The sequence below is a fragment of the Varroa destructor genome, unplaced genomic scaffold, assembly GCF_002443255.2.
Source record: "Varroa destructor unplaced genomic scaffold, Vdes_3.0 BEIS01000001.1, whole genome shotgun sequence".
NCBI classification, from domain to species: Eukaryota; Metazoa; Arthropoda; class Arachnida; order Mesostigmata; family Varroidae; genus Varroa; species Varroa destructor.
In genome coordinates, this window is record NW_019211454.1 from 1,035,548 (window position 1) to 1,056,541 (window position 20,994).

Consider the following 20,994-nt stretch of genomic DNA (forward strand, 5'->3'; position numbering starts at 1 on the left):
GAGGACTATTAACGATCCGGAAGACCATTTCCGAAACGGCGCAATTTCTCTATATCAATACTTTAGGTGGGCCACCTCTTGCGTTCCTTTGATTTTGATATTACGTCGTCCTGTTGAACAATGCTATACGGCTTTTGCTTTTAGGAGAGCACTTGGGCCATACTGCCAGTTCGTCAACTCGACGCACTAGTCACCATACTGTTTTTTACCACGCCGCACCTATGCGGTCGTCTTGCATTAGCAGATATCGATTCAAAAGGTTCCGTAAAATGTTCTGTATATATCGGTGAAGTACAAAAAGGTAATGAAACTCAAATTTTCAGTATCTCGTGCGAAGCTGCCCACATAGAAGTATGCGCCAATGAGTTAAAGGTTCTAAAGTGATTTCTCACATTTTTCTAAAAATGCTAAACATGCTCGTCTGCATAGTTGACAGTGGCCCAGTTTTTGTTCATTACTTTTGGAATTACATAGTTAAATCATCAAATTTTATACAAAAAGACGCTTACCCTTAAGATTACGTATCTCAGAATCTAAAAAACCTGCAGTCAATGTAGATACTAGTGCAAGTATATTATAAGAACATGAGATAAAAAATATTGTTTGCTTTGTTTCTGACCACTCCTACTTTGTCGATACATAGGAATCCCTTTCCAACTGCGTTTTTATAATTACAACGTACGTATATTCATGCATATATCTACGTCCTACCAGATCTCACACCAAACTATTATTATTATAACGTATTAATTACTCTAGGTGAATTAAACGTCATATTGACTGTTTTCTTTTTTGCTACATGATTCGCCCAATAATGATCCATGATGAAACATATACCTTATTTTTATAGTTTCATTGAATATAGATTATAGATATTTACGCTAAAATTCATTGGATAGTAGTGCATCAACGGATTCAATGACAGAAAAGTAGAGATGTGTGAAGGAGGAGAATTGGTGGTAATCGCAGTCCATGTGATGATGCCTCGCTTCTAAATATTTGAAACAGTCTTCACTGCTGATTAGCTGAGAACCAGCCGAGTGTGAAGTGAAACGCGCTTTTTTTTTGAGAACAATTTATTATCGCAACGACATCTGCCTAGGTGAAAGCAGTTTGTTCTATGCAATATCATTTGGTATTCTAGTAAAAAAAAAAAAAACCGAACCTCCAGTACTCAAAAATTACACTTAAAAATATATTGAGTGTAGGTATGATATATGGACAACGGGGAGCATTGAAGACTTTATTCGGCTGCTCGGACCTACTAAGACGTTTCGTTTCTAGTTTAAGGACACACTACGAAGAAGCCAAACGTTGGCCTTCAAAAGAGTTCACTGAAAGGCGGCGGCGCTTTTAGGATAAAACGAGCATGTTATTGCAGTCCTGGCCGCCTTCCTACTGATTCTCGTTGCGAAAATCTAGAGTACACCGACAGTTTGTCGACAGCCGCTAAATCATGGTCGTCCAAGAAAACCAGACATCTCTATCTGCAAGATTAACAATTACGGGATACAAACTAGAAGCGTCGATAACAACACACACACTTTGTTTGTCTGTTCCTCCAAGTTTGTTTCCGTGAACCGTGTTTCCTTCTTTCAGGAAAAAGTCATACTTTTCAAATATTGCTATGCTTATGTGTGACAAAATCCTCGGAATCACCTCTCAGGTGCAGTTTCAAGGATTTCACTTACTAGAAAATATAACCATATGTTATAATGACCTTTATTTATCAGCGTTCGAACGACGTTTGCGGTTACTATGGCAACGCGCTCAAAGAAACGTACATGAGGCACCCGGGCCACGCTGCTCATGGACTTTATGCGATGTGCTGCTTGACCTAACGAAGTGTTGCAATAGCGCTTTCTTGGTTGTAGTCATTTATAGGCTGACGAACACTTAAAATAACGTGTATGTGTACAATTTCAACATTCACAAGTTGTATTTCCATTCAGTATAAGGATCCCGTGTGCCAGAGATTTATTCAGATTGAACGTGCGTGCACTCCTTAGCTGACGTTGGAAGTATAACTCGCGTTGTTTGATGTACAGTAAGGTCTTTAAACCAACGAATTATGGAAACACCGGAACTTCCGTAAAATATGTTTACCACTACAATGAATACTCAGCTATCTGGGAAGTTGTAAAGTTTCTGTTTATTGCTTCGTTTTTTATATTTTCTTTGACAACGAGTGAGCGTCATGTCCTCAGAAGCTCTTTCGTCATTGTTTCGCTCGGAGCACGAAATTTTACCTCGAGTCGTGATTCTAAAGACGGAAAAGTAGTGAATTCGCAACACGGAGTTCCCACCAATATCAAAACGCTTTGAAACAACCTTGGAAATATCTTCCATGTACGGAGTGAAGGCTATAGAAAGCTGTCGCCGTTATTTTTTGAACAACCTAATGTCCGTAATTGATGAAACTGCCTGTGGCAAGGTGAAAACTAATTTTCAACATACAGGCAGTTTTTATGTTAATAAAAGCAACTGCTCAATAAGCGCATAATGTGAACTTTTTTTAACGAAAGAGTTCCTGCTGGAGATTATAAATCCGCTGCAGGCACTGCGAAGATTAAACGATATAAAAGAAGCTTGAGAATTTATCAAAAAGTCTGTGGGTTTAAGGTTTTCATAAAACTTTATTGCCAACGTAGGCGAGTATTCAAGCTAGGTCTTCGTCCATTACCTCGTATATTACAGCTGTTCCAAACTACAGAGACTAATACAGGCATGCAGCTTGCAATATTGCAGGCAATGTTTCATCTTTAATCAGGGTGTTTTGGCTTTTTGGAGCAATACAAGACCTGCTCTGGTCATTATTTTACAGCAGAACCCTTGAGCGGTTCCTACCGTAACTGAATTGATACATTTCGTTTTTTCAATTAAACGTTAAGCCTGTAGCATCAATGTGTTTATATTTTGTACTACATAAACGTATCAGCAGAAGTACCTTCAGTTACCTACTATTTAACGACTAAGGAGATAAATCACGTCTAATAGTGATGGGTCAAATGTTTCCCCAGTTGCCGGTTGACATACGTAGTACGCAAGCTCATCTACCTCTTAAACGGGCCATAAAAAAGTCAGTACCCTTTCGTCTGCTTTACCTGAGTTGTGTTCATGACATGAGCAACAGGGAAAGATAAGATGGAAGCGGAATCGAATAAAACTTTTTAAGTTGATAGGGATGGGGCGTTACTGCTTATAGGCGGATATTGTGGGTTCTTTAGGTAGAAAAACTGGGCAATTGAAGGCTGCTGTGAGTGAAAACCGGATTATTTGAAATTGTCTCGTAAACGTTTACGATGGCTGGAGTTATTCTGAGACTATTATATGGCGGAGATTTGTATGGCAGGCGTGTAGTGATGCAAACAACAAACCTCTGTAGTGGCCTGGTGAACACCCGAGTCGCCTCGCCACACAGCGATAGCGAAGCAGCAAAAGGGGCAAGACGACAGGGAGAATATGGTTCTAAGAGCGGTGGTATTGGATAGCAAGAAGTGACAATACGCTAGAGTGGTAATTCGGTAATAGACGCTGCGCTATAAGTAATAGACGCTAATACTTCGCTTGGCTGAATAAAGAGGCCAGAGGTCACGCAAAGCGAAGTTAAGCTACGGTCGACCAGTAATCTAGTGACAGAAACTGCAGCAGCAGCTGTTATGAAAACAACAGTCTAGACGTTGTCCCTCTGAGACGGGTGGTCTGTTCTCTGTTCTAAAAAGCGGATATTGTTGAATTCTTTGAGGTTGAATCAATTTATTGTTTTAAGGTAATTAATGGTATTTCACAGGGATCCATATTCCACATGTGGTTCACCAATCCGTGAAATAAAATTAAAGCATTTCGACGTATTTAAAATATAATTTACATAAATGAAAAACTAAAAAATAGAAGGTTTATGCAGTACGCTTCGGCACAGCACGGTTACCTACAAGGTTTGAAAGATCTTTCGAACCTTGAATGCTTTCTGTAACGGTAGTTCATGACAATGTGTGTGTGATGATATGTGTCACACAAAAATAACATGCCTAACCTTAATGAAGTAAATGGTCCACCACGTATGTTATAATGTTGCACCTCCTTTACAATTGCAGATCGCAGAATGGATCGAAGAGACCCCGTTGGGTTTAACTCCGGAAATGGAAGAACTCCACAGCATCCTCTCCAAGCCGTACCTCAGAGTGAGTTGTCTCGTAAGGTGCAGTAAGCATATTTCTGTAGATAAATGATAGCATAAATGGTTTACGAAATGCTAAATGTGAACATAGTGTTTTCGATCGACCGCGGTCGCTCTGAAAACAGCTGATCTAAGAACGATATACTGATAACGTCATTGATGACTATTATAGTGTTGCTTTGCTGATAATTGTATTAACTGCAAGGATTGCAAGTAAGTTATAGAGAAGCTTGTCTCGTGCTTCCCGTAGATCAGCTCTACATAACGAGTTTAGTCCTTTCGGATCGTTGAAGTCTGTCTTTACAGTCAGAGTATAAATTAAGACCACAGTTTAAAACAAATTGGTTTAATTCCTTATGTAGCTCATTTGACTAACTCTTAAAAGCTTCACCAGTATATTAAACCTCAATTCATGGGACGTTTGCTTTCTAATGATTCTTAATCCATTTCTGATATAAAATTTATCGAGAACGTATGCAAAAAAAATCCATACAAAAAAAGTTTGTATATTTCGGTAGCTTATATTTGATTTGTTACTGCTACTCGTACGAATCCTGTACCTAAACAATTTTTAACAACAGATAAAATTAAAATGGATTGATGTAAGAAGCAGTTTAGGTTGGTTTGTCGTTCCTCTGTCCCATAAAAAATTTGATGCACCACTTAACAGGGAATGCGTAAATATATTTTTTCTTGCTCTTAAAAGCAGTGTAATTATGAAAAGCAAAGCTAAAAAAATCGATATAGGCGTAGATACTAACTAAGGTACCTAAGTTGTATAAAAAAATAGTGAGGTAGTTATATAAATATTTATAGTATTTATTTGTGCCTTTCTCATTTGTACATCGTTGCTTACGTGTGTCTTTCTTACATTGCGAAGCTGTATACAGGAACGAAGGACACTGTCTAAAAGAAGATAATATGGAAAGTTCTATATCAGATAACTGCATTTGTTAAAACTAAAAAACAACTAATGAATAAACAGTAGTGATGCATTAGAGTAACCTTTGATGCCTGAGCCGCGGTAGGCTGCGTTCGCCCTCAAGACGCGAACAGACTCACCCAGATTCTTTACCTAATGTTCTCTCTGCAGCTGAGGCATGTTTATATTTTAATTAAACAGCAGATTACGGTACATGATTTCCTTATATGAGCAGCATTTTACTTAACTAAGTTGGGCTTCAACATGCGAACCCGGAACAGCTTGGGACGGCTTATGTTAACAGCTAATAATAGACACAAACATTTTATTTAAATTTGATCTCATTCCTAGCTACATATATAACAATAATCATATCACCATGCGTCGAAGTGGGCGCAGTGCTTAGACTATGAAGTGAACGAGACAAATAGTGAGTACTTTTTAGAAGCCTGGAAGAGTATACGTTTTGTTTGTACCACGATAAGTGCTACTGCTCGTGCCTTTGCGCACTTTTTGCTGGACGCTTTGTAGTGTTGCACTCTATTGTCTGGATCGTTCCCCAAGGACTTTGTCTACTTTTTCAAAAAATGGAATAAAGGCATCATAGTCGCCCGCTATTCTGACGTCTTCACTACATTCCCTTTGTGCGCTACTTTCCCTCTACACCAATCGTGGACCCGCCGTTTTCCATAATATTCGACTAGTTGTAAACCGAATACGTGGCTCGACGGTGGAAACTACACCGCACATCCAAATGGAGTCCCACTGCCCGTCTATGTGCAGGGACTGACACTAGGTCTTCGGATATTTCCTGACATTTCTTAACATACCCTTTAAGGACGTCCGAAAGTGTTCGAAATGACTGTGTAGACAATGTGGCTCTCCAAAAGCCAACAGTTACCTTTGTATACTCGGAAGGTTAATCACAAATTTGATTTAAAGATTTAGTAACGTAGCTTTAGCACTAAACAGACAATAAATCCGTATAGGTGTAACTTATTTCTACATAAGATACGTTTATCCCTTCTTCTAAAATTTTATGAGGCACTGTATTAGATTGTAACATAAACAGCTAATACTTAGCAAAAATTCTCAAGTTCTTTCCGAAGTAATTTGCTATGTCTTGACGCCACTTTCTACGAACGTCTACTATCTCTCAACCAATTTATTCCGTTGGGCCAAAAATATGCAGGTCTGGTGTGAGAGAAATACCCTAGCTAGTATTTGAAGCCCTTAGTACGAATTATACTGGCCGGTAATCGGAAAAAGTGGTGATGCGTCGGCGCTGGGTCTTGTGAATACTGTGAGATGGCTTCAATTTGTCTATCAGCCTCGCTCACTAGATGCAACTGGGTTATATGGATCCTTGTTGACTTTATTGTTAAGCAGTTCCCAGTGTACATCCTTCCAGTCTCATTAGGCGCTGTTAGCCGTAAAGTCACGATGAAGTCTTTTTTTTTTAATGGTGATCCGGTCAACTTAAAGTTTAGAAATGTGTCCCAAACTACGTCATGTCAACAAGTGGAGACTACCTTCTGTCACTCGTAACAACTGTGCTCAAAAACTGTTTTTGTGGCTGCGTGTTTAGTATTGGCCGAAGAGAGAAGTCGTCTTCCTTTGTGTGCTTTACCCAATCTCAGGAATATTTTATTGAAATTATATGCCTAAAGGCAAATTGAAATCAAGTTACGTTTTATACAATTCACTGCCTTGAGTTATATTATTATTTTTTGCATTTTGAGATATGTGAAATCGGATGCTGTAAAATTTACAAATAAATTGAAAAAATTAAGTGTGTTCAGAATATATGTAAAGGCGTAGTAATTATGCACCCGCATATCGTTGTTATCAATGGTATGCCACATGCAGTTGTTTTTGAACAAAGTAGTTACGACTTTATCGCCATAAAGCTCCGTTAAGAAAAAGCAATATTATCGATATCTACACATATGGCAAATAATAATCATCGTAACTCGAAATTTACGATAGATGATTACTTGTACTGCAGCCATACATAACAACGATAGTTGTCGAGGCTTCAGTCCAGTTAAGTTAGTTTTGAAAAAGTGCTAAGCCACTCAAAACCCTGTTTCATACAGACATATTGTTCTTCCTGCAGACATATTGTAGGAAAATTATTATCTGTCGAACTTTGTAATAAATTATTATAGAGCGTTGGATTCTCCACCCCCTAAACACAGCCCTTTTTAAGAAGAAAAGCATTTTCTCATTAGTTTTGTTAAACGACTGATTTCTTTGCGCGAAATCATTAGGGGCCCATATAGCCCCATCCGTGACGCTATACATACATACACAGATACACCTGTTTGAGCTATATAGCCTAATGGCATAAGCGTTTTTTATTGATATTTTCTCAAAAACTTAAAAAGAAAGCCATTTAGCCTTATAATAGAAGAGTCTTTAGCATTCTAATAGTATTTTTTGTTTTTCGCCTCACCAGCTGCCTTCAACGATAGCCTTAAGCAAATATTGATTGTGATAGATCCGTCCTCCCTATATCCCCCAGAGCCAAGATTCTATAGTTAAACTTAACAGTTCCCTTCAGGCGGTCCTCGCTGTACGCAGCATGGATATTTCGGGCCAGTGTGCAATAGATTTCGAACGAATGCGAAATAAAGAATCTGAGGCCAAAAGACGATTCACTGCGTTATTACAGCAGTTTTCTGAAGGAGGGATCACTCTTCGGTAGCATGTAGAAATAAAGAAGCATTAAATATAGAGAAAATGGAAAACGTTGAAAAACTGTCATTATTTATATTATGGCTGAACACTTTTATAGCTAAGAAGTCTGATGTATAGGTCGCAAGAATATCACAGATGGGGTTCCTGGGCGTCAGACGCAAACGTGTGAAATAACAACTACGCGGAACTCGAAAGAGCTGCCAGAAGTACATTTCAAAGCATTGCTGGTCTAGTTGCAGCTTTAAATAAATGTCACGCCTATTCAAAGGAAAATAAATGTTTGTTTGCTTTATTTACCAGCGGTAAATCAATTATATAGGGCTATAGCGTTTCGGATGTGGTCCTTCAGTGTACTGCGTACACGGACTCACATACACTCGGATATATATACTAAATTAACCTGTTCGAAGCGGCGCAACAGTCCAGCTTCGTGGACAATAATAGTTCGACCTAGTTCCCGTTACCAACGATATCTCTTACGAAAAAATACCATGGATAATTATGGCACAGTTTATAATACTCAGACATGGTAACATTATCACGAGTAGTGACTATATTGTAGATTCAGTAGCTGGCTTCGATGTATTTGAAAAGCGCATTTTATTCGTTGTAAAAATAAACTAATAAATAAGACCAAAAAAGTAGTAATAAGCCAAAGGTCAGGACGACAATTAATTCCCTTTGAAACGTCCTTTAAAATAAAAAAAAATATGGCCTTTCATAATATAATTGCTGGTGATAATTGCCGATATTGGACTTGAGCAGTAGCTAGTAACAAAGCAATACTATGCTGAATCCGACTTCATGTTCATTTTATTGATTATTAAAAGCTTTCAGCAATGATTAAAACTACAAAATGAATTGTACAAAGTCAGCTGGTAGTCAACATTGAAAGTTTAAATTTCCTAAGAAGTATCTTGAGGTTCTCTACTTTCTATGTTCAACAACACTATGGACGACCGATAGATCCTGTGCAGGCCTGATTCGATTTTCCTTTTGAGTTCTTTTAACTTTTCTCGGCGACATTACGTAGTTCCGTTCTTCTCACAACTAAAAACATCGAATAATCTCTCCACATTATTTTGGACTCTGTATTTGAGTGGCTGGTTGTACGGCCCCAATATCGTTCCCGTCGTACCAGGCTAACAATATGTATGTGTATGGTTTGTCGTTTTTGTCGAATTTGAAGAGAATCGCTAGTGGTTGAAGCCGTAATCTTCCTTGGGCGTTATGCTTCGCCTCCATGTGCTATCTACAATAGCTAGTTTACTGAGATAAGCTCGAGGCTGTTGATCCTAGCACATGGAAAGTTGTACCACTCTTAGATCTCTTCATGTTTCCTGTTGAAGCCTTCTTTAATTTTGTATCTTCGTTATTTTGGCATCAAGTTTCTGGCAGATCATAATTGCGCTCATTTTTTTTTGATGGCCCTGTTACGTAGTAGAAAATTATTAGACTTTTTTTTTTAGCTAAGAACAAAATACCCGATTTACATTGGGCATTTCTATCTTTAAATTAACTCTGCCTTTACTAAGAGGTTTCAAAGCCCCGAAGAAGGAAACCATTCGTTGTCAATCCTGCAAACGACTGCTTACAGACTCTGCTTCTAATTATTTCTAATATTTTTCAAATCTGCTTACTAATCACTTGTGATTAACTTAGTTTATCCTATCTTTTGGGTTCAATTTTTTCGTTTTCAAGGCAAGCACATGATAGTTTTCAAATCCAAAATTTTATAACCGTAATTCAGCCAGCAAAGAGCCAGTGCCTGAATGTCAAATCCAGTGAATCGATGTTTCAAATCCCCCAATGCTTGTATGCATCTACATAACGTGTGTATAAAGCAAGGGTATTTATAATTGGAATTAATTTGTGATTTTGGATTTATTTTCAAAAACCAGTGTTTTCATAGCACTTATTGAGCTCGTTGCGTTTAAGCCACTATGGCCGCAGTGATGAGTCCGTCAGTGGAAACGAACAAACATTTTATTAAAAATGTGAGGAAAAAGTACATATCAACGGTGCCTTGTCGCGTTGTTAGTATATGAACTGAATACACAGAATATTTTTGAAAGCTCATTTTTTCTCTCTAAGGGCAAACGAGACCCACGACAACAGGCGAAACAACGATTGAGGAAGCTGTTGCACAGATTCTATCTTTTTTAGTGTTGATACTCTTGGGTCTTCCGTTCATTTCCGTTGTGAATTTTCACCTGCTAGCACAGATATCGGCACAGTGGAGCCGTGCGTCGTGCGTGCTCAATCTGAGTGACGAGTACAAACAGTCCAACTAAACAATGTCGATGCTTAAGAGAAGGCGCGCACGAAAAAGGCCCAGTGATCGACTGGAAGGCAACGGCACAGAGCTGGGTGCTGCCGTGACTAGTTGGGGTGCATTTCCACCACAAAAACGCTAACACGACAAGCGACGGCCGGGATGACCTATGTCGAGAGTTTTGAAGGGAAAAACACAGCCAATACCAATACCAATAGACTGGAAAGCAAATTAGAAAGATATTTATGTACAAAGAGAAGGTAGGTACAGGTAAAGAACTGCACTGTTGAATGGGGTTGAGGCCAGCGAGAAAGATCAAGTAACGCCAGAAATTGTACGCGAGCTTACCTAGAGAATGTATGCGTACATCATACATACATACATCAGGTGACAGGTAAATCCCCAAAAAATTTTGAGATGTTCTAGATATGTGGCGTTGTATTATCATTGGAAGGAAGTTGCGATACTGACAGTGGCTCGTGGAATTGGTCTTCGAATGTAAGCGCCTTTAACAATTTGTGAGTATGTATAGATCTAATTAAAACAATATTTCACTTCGAACCACACATCAGAATGGTATTTCTGTTTAAAACAGTATTATGTTGTCCTGCGTCCGACGTACTGCGTACACATGCGGAAAAGAATATAAGGAATATAGGTGAGTTAAAATGATGCTGTATAAGCCTTCAAGGTACAAATGGCCGAACGGTGGTCACCGATCCGTGAAATGCTAGATATAATTTTTTTGCACTCAGCCAATGACAAGCCTAAGACCAGATGAAACATGGAGTGGAAAACGAATGCGAAAATTTTTGGAGTCGAGGCAAAGAAGAATAGTGTCTTTTACTTGGATTTAAACACGCAACAATGTTGAGCCGCAGGAAGTAGTGTCTATCACCAGACAAATAAATGCAGAAATATTTATATCCTTCCTCCATACTTTAGAAATCTAGGAAAAGACTCCATATTCTTTGCCTCCAAGATGGAACACTACTGTTAGACGAACGCAATGTTGAAACTAAGCGAGTGTACCCAAAAATTAAGATTTCTGTAGCCGCCTTTCTACGGCCGCACTCCTATTGCACAATAGAAGTAGCTATAAAAGACCGTACAAACACTGACGACGAATTTTAACATTTTGGCGTCGTACTAGCTGGGTGACGTCGAGTACTTTCGTTCCACGCTTTCTGCGATGTTATGTCAGCTACTTTCTACGCCGCAAAATGCTAGGCCGCTGAGGCAACTATTACGCTAATGTGTCGTGACAATTTAAATCAGTCAGCCCCCTTTACACAACAAGGTAGATAGGTACTTTGTTAGACTAATCAGCTGTAACACATCATAATGCTGAAATGGACTGTCCATGAGTAAGGTGGCTTTGTTAAAGTTACTAGAAGACTACGCTTGTTGTATGACGAAACGCTTATGTCTCATCTCGATGTCATTGACTGATCAAGTGTCATTAATAGCAACGCCCGTCATTAGTTCTCAACGCATCGCAGTTGTGGCGTAAGTTAGTAAGAGAGAGAGCCAAAGGAAGGTATCTCGTTTCTACAATAGCAATATCGGTGGAACACTGCAATACTGAATTGTTTGGCTCTGTTATGTTTAAGTTTACCAGTTTACAGCTTCACTATGTTGACCCATATTGGATCATGCTTAGTGAACGTTTTCAAGTTCGATTGCTTTCCGATGATACCTTTAAGCCTAATCGGCCTGCGACGCCGCCGTTCCTCCTTCGCATTTGCAAGTCTCAAGACTAACGCCCTAACCGGCCGTGAAGCAGAGAGAAATATCATTTAAATTAGTATGGGTTGCGCTCGCCTATGCCATGCGCATTTGCGTTAGGAGATCTGGTGTTATGGCGGTGACTTTTGGCTGTAACCACCATTTCTTCACCGGGACGGACATAACAGTCATTTTAAACTTTATTCTGGAAAAACGGGAAGAGGTTGGGCAATTAAGCGCGCAAAGGCGGCTGAGGATGAGCAAAGAAAAGGGTTTGCAGATTTTCTAAACGATGGGGAATTTTTTTTAAAGAAGACGAGTTTAACTAGGAGGATCTTGCAGCCGCCCAGACATTGATGCTGACGCTACGCTGTCACGAACTGAGACGGAGACTCACAAACCGTTGTAACTGTCCCAGTCGTCACTTCCTTTCCTGGTAAACAACCTTCACATCCGTTTTCATTTACAGATGTATACTCTGCTAACTCGCGTGTAGGTATAAAGTACGCTGCCATTTAGGTGGTGTAGAAGTGTAGTCCTATACTATTCATGACAGAACATAGTCCATGCTGGTCGACCGCCAGCGTTTTCCTCCATTATTCTTTCCTCTTTTCTACTTATTTTTGCAAGACGAAGGCTTGCGCTCATTCATGCTGGCAAGGAGAACTGGGAGAAAGACTTACAATATAATTAGATAAGTTCAGGAGAAAAGGTTATGTGGATAAAGCAATGCAAAGCAAAAAAACAGATGTAATTTTGCGTATATTTATTTTTATTTAATGATATAGATGCCTGCCCCAAGCTCTAGTCTGGGTTTTATACAAGCAAAATGCAATATTAGCTCAGCCGCTCATTCTTGAGAAATAAAAAAAAAAAAAAATATATATATATATATATATATATACATTGCCTTTTTTCTCCTTGTCAGTACTTGCAAGCAAGACGGGGGCTTGTGTGTACATTGCTCTTGGCCCTCCTTCGTCTCGTAATGGGTCAGTACTCTGTTGACCGCATATTCATGCTATAAGACCACTATGGCTGTCTGTGAAATCCCTTTTTAGTTGACTGAAAGGAATCTGTTCTAAGCAAGGCTAAGCGTCTTTCATGCTGCGTTTTTTAAGTATACCAACTATGCATTCGATCGACTATGCCATACTTTTATTTCCAATGGGTATTATCTAATGTTTATTGAAGTCAGATAATACTGGAAGCCGATTACAAACATGTCGACTGAACGCGAATCCCCATGTACACATACGTACAACGCTACATTTTATCTGATTACCTACGTCCGCGTTTTAATTTGCAGCACAAGAAAAAAAAAGAAAGAATTTGGCGGTCGCAGGAAAATCTAACGTTATGTATGTATTTCATGTGGGAACTTGACAAGTAATTACTAGAGAGGAACTCTCCATGATAGAGCAACGGTAACATGTTTGATCATTGAACTTACGGACACCTGGTAGTCTAGGTTCGGATTCAGCCGCAGACACACTTCGTTTTGTGCTGGAAGCTAACCATTTGAGGCAATCCCTAACGGGTTGAATGCCAGACGTAAAAGATGTAGCTCTTAGGGAATCCTGCGATCATGTGTTCTAATCTAATTCTATTTCGTCTTACGTCTCAGTGCAGCCATGTGGACAGCTTCGGAACTGATGTTGGAAATGACTACGTTTAACCTATCTATCTCGTTCGTTGCGGCTGTAAAAGTGTCTTCGATTGGGTGAAAATTTTACAAGCGCAAAGCGTGAATCGGTATGAAGGAAGCATCCCCACTCTCACCAGGAGATGGCAGATAGTTCTGTTCGCTCAGAGCTCGAAGCTTCTGAGATTACATTCTTCTTGCAAAAGCTGAAATGCATCAAAGAGATCTCCTACTTTTTGTCAAAGATAAAGGCCAAGATAAAGCAGATCGAACTATAAGGGACTTTTCAGTATCGCCAAAGGGTACTACAGCAAGTGCAGAATTCTTCACAGAACTGCAATAGCTTCACACCTCTCAGAGAAGTTATTCCGCACATGTCTACACTGTGAATATGGCTATTTTTTTTTTTTCTTAAAACTAGACGAAAGTCAAACGCCTGATGGGATCGCTGCATTACTTTGATATCACCCCCCAAAAAGTAGCAAGTAATCAAATACATTGAAGCAGCTTAAAGAGAAGACACTCTAAGCAGGTACTAAACCTTGGACGCGTGAGATGGTCTATATTCGAAATCAGGTAGGCACACGTCGTTCCCGGTAAGGCAAAAAAGTACTAGACATAAAACTCGAAGTACTTAATTATGTGCAGTAGATTACTGACAACATTCGCTACATATGATGCTGATTGAAGGGCTGCTTACTCATTTATTATTTCTTAATTTTAAGCGCCTAACTTTAGCGTCGTTTGAATATCATATCGGAAAGTTTGTTGATGCAACTTTAGCTCTGAGTGACACACTCGGAAAAGCAAACATTTTTTATAGTACCACATTTGTTCAATGTGCTGTGATCTTCATTTGAAATTAGGTAAGCAGCGTATATTGTATTCACCCCTTACCATGTACACATTATTTATTATAGCCACAAGTTTATTTTAGCCTTTAGTAAGTTTTTTAATTAAGTTTAAGTAATTTTCTCGTGCATATACGAGAGGACTTGCTTACAGTATTACAGCACAGTACGTATGATTAAATGAAGAAATGTATTTCAATTAAACATTTCAGAATGTTATTGAAAGTGCAGCGTGATAAAATCGTAACCAAAAAGTTTTAGACAGGTCTCACTCGACTTAGAATTAAAAGAAATGGGGTGGTCTAGGTGACTAATATGTGTTAAAATTCAGTTTCTGATAAATAGGTTGGTTCAAACCTTAGCCTTTATTATTAATGCACTGATGGTTATTAATGCACTAATGATCAGAGAAATAAAGAATTAAAAACGATATCTTTATTATTAAAACTAATAGCTAACTGTATGGTTCCCCTGCAACTTCGTAGGTCTGTTAAAAAAACACAAACAAATAAAAAGGGGTGTTTATAGATGACGCTCTGGAAAAGTAAGACTATCAACGACGTTCATCAGTCTAGAATCATCAGACACTAGAAAATTATAGCAACACATTTTGCAAATCTAAAAAACAATTAAGCTGTGAATTTAGCGTCAGCAAATCTACGTCTTATTAGACGTTTTAAGTAATAATACAGATTATCAGCAAGGCTGACGAAAAGAAATTTGCAAGCTCTATTTGAGGAAATGAAAACATGAACCACCAGTTTCAAGAAAGATTGATCGGAACGAAGTAGCTACATTGAAATTAAATGGCATAAATAATCCAAATTATCGCGACGTGTTAATACGCTGAAACACCATATAAATTTACCAAACGTGACAGGATGGTGCTATTTTCCGGACCATTTTGTTTTGATAGTACAGTCACTGGTATAAATTAGTTGAATTTACTGCAAGAATCTGTTTTTCCTCGCTCGGAATGGACCTTGGCAGGTTTTACCTCCTATAAGAGAACCAAATTAAATGCTTGCTGAAATCTGACTATCAATAAATAGTTCGCCGTTATCAGTAGTGTACTAACTGGAACGGTGATCATTTTGCATATCTGCGATAGGAAAAAATGCTATACGTTTATGTAGATTTTCCTGCAGTTCAAATATCAACTAAATGTCTAAATATAATGTTTGTCACGTGGTAAATACATATGGTAGTTAGAAATTTATATTTAGTGTCGGTACAACGCAAACCAGTTATAATCGTACCCCTACCTATTCCAAAAGTGTCCCTACGTACCTGCCTGATGAAAAATGAAGACGAGCGCTTTGAATGTAGCTGATTGTCCGGTATAGTTGAGTGATTTTTTCTATCTTTGTCAAACGAGCACATAACCAAGGACATGTTGGAATTGACGAAATGTAAACGTACAAGGGCTATAGAAGGTATCATGAGTTTACAAAGGTTGGGCCAACTCCAAAACACAAAAAACACAGAGGCACGTTTGTGGTTGTTACCACCAACTTTTGAGAGAACTTGCTTATTTACGCCAGTTATTTGCTAAGCTGAGATTGGCAGAAAGGTTGCTCGGAAGCGCAATGCCTATGCCGGGCACGCGCCATATGCAACTAGACAGACCGATTTATATGTATCTAGTCCAGTCAATAAGCACTCTATCTGCTACGTAATCCATACCCTATACATCCTAGTTGGTCTTCGCAAGCGACTCCTGGTCAGATCTGTTACTCTCATACAACACATTAATATGCATTTCTATTCGAAGCCACCAGCCTCGGAAGGCCTCAAGGGTTACTAATCACCAGTTGCTAATAACGATGGAATTTATTTCTCCCCTTATGTTCTGACAGGATCCCTTTGGAATACTTACACTTCGGGTCTGCCAATTCATTTTGCTTTTTCCTGTTTCTAGAATCAAGAGCTGAATTTTCCCCTATGTTGGGTTTCGCTGAATTCATAGTGAACATCTCTAAACGCCTATGCGCCACTCCTGGATCCTTATCGCTTGTTTCAGGTATCTTTTATTATTTATAGATTTATATGTTATGCATTTGACATGCTGGCCTGTGTAGTAACCGCCTATTTCTGGGAAAAGCCTCTCTTTTCAAAATCTCAACACAATATTTAAGGCCACGTTGATCATGTTCCAATCTATACATTAGTGTATTGTGTATTTGTCATGTTATATGTCGTTACTCGTTAGCAGTCTGCAGTGGTGCTTGAGAGGCGTTCGTACATCGCAGCCCGGCTTCACAGTTTTACTTTGCGTTGAACGTGAACTTAATGAAGCTTTGATTAAATTCGTCTCTAAAACTGGGAAAGTGGTCATTGCTAGTTCTAGCATGTTAATTCAGTTCTACGAAAATGTCGATATCTTGCCAATAAAGACTAGCAGTAAAGTCTGTGTTTGTTCCAATTCTGCGCAGAACTTTTACGTGTTCTCAGTGTTTCAGTCGTGGGATGGCTACAAGCTTCACTGCGCCTGCAGTCAGTTAAACAGAAACCACCCTGTGACTCCTCTTCATCTCGATTTACCCTTTCTCACGCTGGAGCGAATCGCTGCAACTATAAAATTACATGCTTACAGCTGACAAGGTTTCTAATAATTTCTTACGGATCTGCTTTCTCTGTTGGCCTTGACGCAGCTCGCGGTTTCTCAGATGGCCAAAATGTTTACGCACAGGTCGTACATGATCCCGGCATAGAGTGCACCTGTATTTTTGCCTACGATCTAACGTCGTGTTCTACTTCTAAGGACAGGTGCCTCCTCTAACCTTCGCTACTCGTTTTCCTGATTCGTCAAGTGTTTCTATTTTCGTCGTATCAGAACCGTTATCGCGCACTTCTCTGAACTGCCGGGCTAGGCATTAGTGATTTACTCCGTCGAGTCTACTCCGAAGAGTCAAGGGACAAGCTTATCTTTCAAAAACAAAAAACGTTACATTGCTTAGGAAGAATAGCGTGAAAGCAATGGTCCTTAAGTTGGGTAACGAAGTTCTAATGAAAGGAAATAGAGCAAACCTCCTAATATGATCCATTTATTCACCAATGGCGTAGATGTTACCGATGCAGGAAATAAACTGGTTTACAATACTGTTTCGTTAATTAAAAAAAAATAAACTTTATAAAAGTCTACTGCGCACTTTAGCAAGAGCAGCATTAATTACATTCAATAAAAGCTCTGTTGCTGACAACAAAGGTAACAATATGAGGCATTATGTACTATCCATGAAACAAACTAAGCAGATACACTAAACGTTTTAGAATAGGTGTTTTTCAGGTAGGGGGATGGAATCGAGGAGTTTGTACAATAAGGTAAATATCTCTTTTGTGGAAGGTTTACCTTCTCGCCGCCTGTGCGATGGTACTGCAAGGGCTGTAGGTCAAACAAAGATTGATTAAAGGTTTCTAACCTGTTCTGCGGGCTTTTATTCCTATGGCCTTGACACTGCAACGTAATCTGCTCAGACTGATTGCCATAAGTGCGCAACGAATATAGTCTAAGCTTATCCAACCGAAATTAGCATATGTCCTCAGTTAATCGTCTAGTACAAGGTACACTGTAGATGTAAGCGAAGCGATCTTTATAAGCTCTCTAAAACGAGTAAACGCTACGAAGATTTTTAGCTTTATGTTAAACTCACCTCGTGAGCAGAGCTGGGCCGAACTATGCGCTCCTCACGTGAGGAGTGGGGTACGCGCTACAGGTACAAGGGAACAGGGCTTCTTGAGACAGGTTTTTCAAAAGGCAGGAGGCATTACAATAAAAAGGAAAAGGTACGTTAAAGCAAGGCACGAAAGCGGTTCGAAAAGATCTGTGTAATAGTGAATGTTTACGGCAAGGCCTTGGGAGGCTCTACACATCAGTAAGCTAGCTCCAGACCAACCGTGCAATTGGGAACTAAAACCAACCTTGATGGGTCGGCAATCGAAAGCTACTCAGGGGTAGTGAAATGCTATCCTATAATACTGGATATACCTGGAACATCCCTGATGCGACGAACGGATACTACATCATTTATAGGTTTTTGGTGGCAAAAATATATAGATATATATTTATTACTAATTCAGTTCTGCTATTGCGCGTTTTCTGTATCCACAGTCCACTAAGGATTGTTAGAGGTGCGTCATAAATAAATTTACAACTAAAATGCTAACTAAATTCAGTCTCACAATTTCAGACTAATTTTTAGTCCCCGCTAAAACGTCTCTATCGCACTAAATTTTTTCGTTTCTATAGCAAATGATTTAGCTTTGTATTTTCAATCATTTTTTCTATGATCGATAACCCTCAAAGCCGTCGAATTTAGCGGAAATTGAACTAAATTGAGTGCCTTCAGGGGTTCGTAAATGTCAATAACTGCTAGGTAAAGGTTCTTGCATCACCTATCAAAAACTACATCAGTGTAAGTTTACTTGCTCAAGTACTCTAAAAAGAATGATAGGTGACATTGCCTGGAGGACCTAGCAGCCATATGAGGGTATTATAAATGCTTATATGTAGAACGAAATGAGGTAAATTTCTTACAATCTGGCTTTATTTAACTAAAGGTAGCTAGTTGGCTATGCATCCAACTCGAGTAAATGTTCCTTCAATTGCCCGGTGCTCTATAATCTTGAAGGCAATCGACCATTGACGAAATCAGGCTGTATTCCCTAACTTGCTGATACGAAAAAACTGCGTTAAAGGAAAAAAGATGTACGGTTAAATATGATCAGTTGGTTCGAAGCTCTATTTCAACTATTAAATATAGCTATCATAAAGTCCTTTTTCAACGTTCTTTTTTTATAACGAGTTTACTGTACAGGGTTACAAATAACGGTAAATACGTATAAGTAGCTGACGATCCAATATTAGCGTCAAACTTAAAACGTCGTAGTTAAGCGACATAGCCGTATTCTTAAGTGAAACCTCTGCGAGTCATATAACTAACGGCGGCTATGGACATAAAACCCGCTCTAGCAAAAACAACTCGAAACAATGATGAGCGACATCATCGCACGAATGTGAGTCACTGAGAGAGCTATGATCTCACATGAATGACATTTATGGCGGGTAATTCAAACATTTGCCAATCGAAGACAAACGTTTGCGCGCTGAGACAAAAACCATTCTCAAAGAAGCGCAAAACAAATTGTTACCGTTTGTGCCGAAAAACAATACATCCGGTTAGAGAAAATCAAATTAGGTAATTCTAATTAATATTGTTCTATGTTTATCTACGTGATGATATTGTAATATTAAGAAGCAACTTATTTTATTTACGTAACTAAGACTTCAAAAAGGACAGAATGAATAACATGCTTTCACAGAGAATGGCTAGCAAGCTATGAGAAAATTAATATAATAAATATTGTGATTGTTAATCATTCAATATGAACTTCATTCTTGTGTTATATGATGAAGAAAGTGTCGATATATATATTTGTTCCAAGTATTGTACAAACTCGCTAGTTCTCAGTTTGTTTCTACAGTCTTCTTGTATTTCAATCATACGATAGACGCTTCCTTTTTACAGCTTTTGATGAAATCCATGACTATGTTCTTTTTAAACATGTAAGCACTGTAAACATTTAAATAAAAATATTCATCAATTTTTTAAGTGTAGCATAGATGATGTAATAATACATTAGCTCTGTATAGTAACGTGTTATACCTTCTTTGATCTTGTAAGCATCTCTAACAAATCAGACTCAGAAAGTGCCGAACATAATTTCGTTAACTGTGAAGCCTACCATTAAGCCAGCTACTATATTTTGCCAGCATTTCAAAGTATCAATTTGAAAACATAATCTTTACCATAATGTGCGAATTTGTATTTATTCCAAGGCCAATGACTACAGCATTTGCTCCCGGCCACACGTCTCCGTTTACCCCTTCTATCTCAAAATAGCTAGAGCACGATCGAGTCCATGATGCCTGATATCCTTGCACAAGCAGACGAAAGAAACTTCTTAAAAATGCTCATTTTGGGAGTCTCTTATTTAGTCAATATCTACACACGTAGATTAATCGCTGTTCTCCTGTTTCGACTTGGCAGGCGGCGGAATCACTAGGGCCGCCTGCCCTAGCTAAGGAAAATAATCTTGATTTCTTCAGACGAAAAGTGACAAGAAAAAGTTTGTTGGTCTGTGATTTCAAAAGTTAGACAAATTGATAGTGACTGCGAATGTTAGGTACACTTATGGCATACAATAGCTCAAAAAAATATTCCCTTAATATATGCCAGAGGAACATATACTACACCACACCGAAAATAATCAATAATGAGACGAGCTAGAAGTTAATTTACCATATTTAGCGAAATTACCAAGCCTCATGGCGTTAGCCTGCAGACTTGCAGTTACAAGAGTTCCACATTTTATACTTTCTGTATAAGCCTATTCATGACCTGTCGAAAGCATCAACTTGTTTCTTTAGATAGGTTAAGCTATTGGGGAATCACAGCTTTGATGTATAGTCTCATGTAAGAATTAAATCGTCGAAGGTGAGTGGGAAAAAAGGGTGACCCTACATAACCACCATAAGGAGATAGAGGATATATGTATTACATACATTATAAGTAGAATAAATAGACTATATCAAATCGAATAGGCTGTGTAAAAAGTTGTCGGTCAATTTCGTCCCTTCATTTTGTGTCCATAAACATGTAAGGGCTAGCAGAAGATCGAGCAAAAAACACA

At 38.7% G+C, this 20,994-nt stretch overlaps 1 protein-coding gene across 9 annotated transcripts in view; it reads left to right on the forward strand.

The window, feature by feature from the left end:
- CASK (peripheral plasma membrane protein CASK) overlaps positions 1 to 20,994 on the forward strand; it is a 322,381-nt gene that overhangs the window by 244,199 nt on the left and 57,188 nt on the right. For all 9 annotated transcript variants that reach the window (XM_086977513.1, XM_086977510.1, XM_086977511.1 and 6 more), the window contains one exon: positions 4,095 to 4,181. In XM_086977513.1, the coding sequence (XP_086833639.1) occupies positions 4,095 to 4,181 (87 nt within the window). The remainder of the gene's footprint in view (positions 1 to 4,094; positions 4,182 to 20,994) is intronic.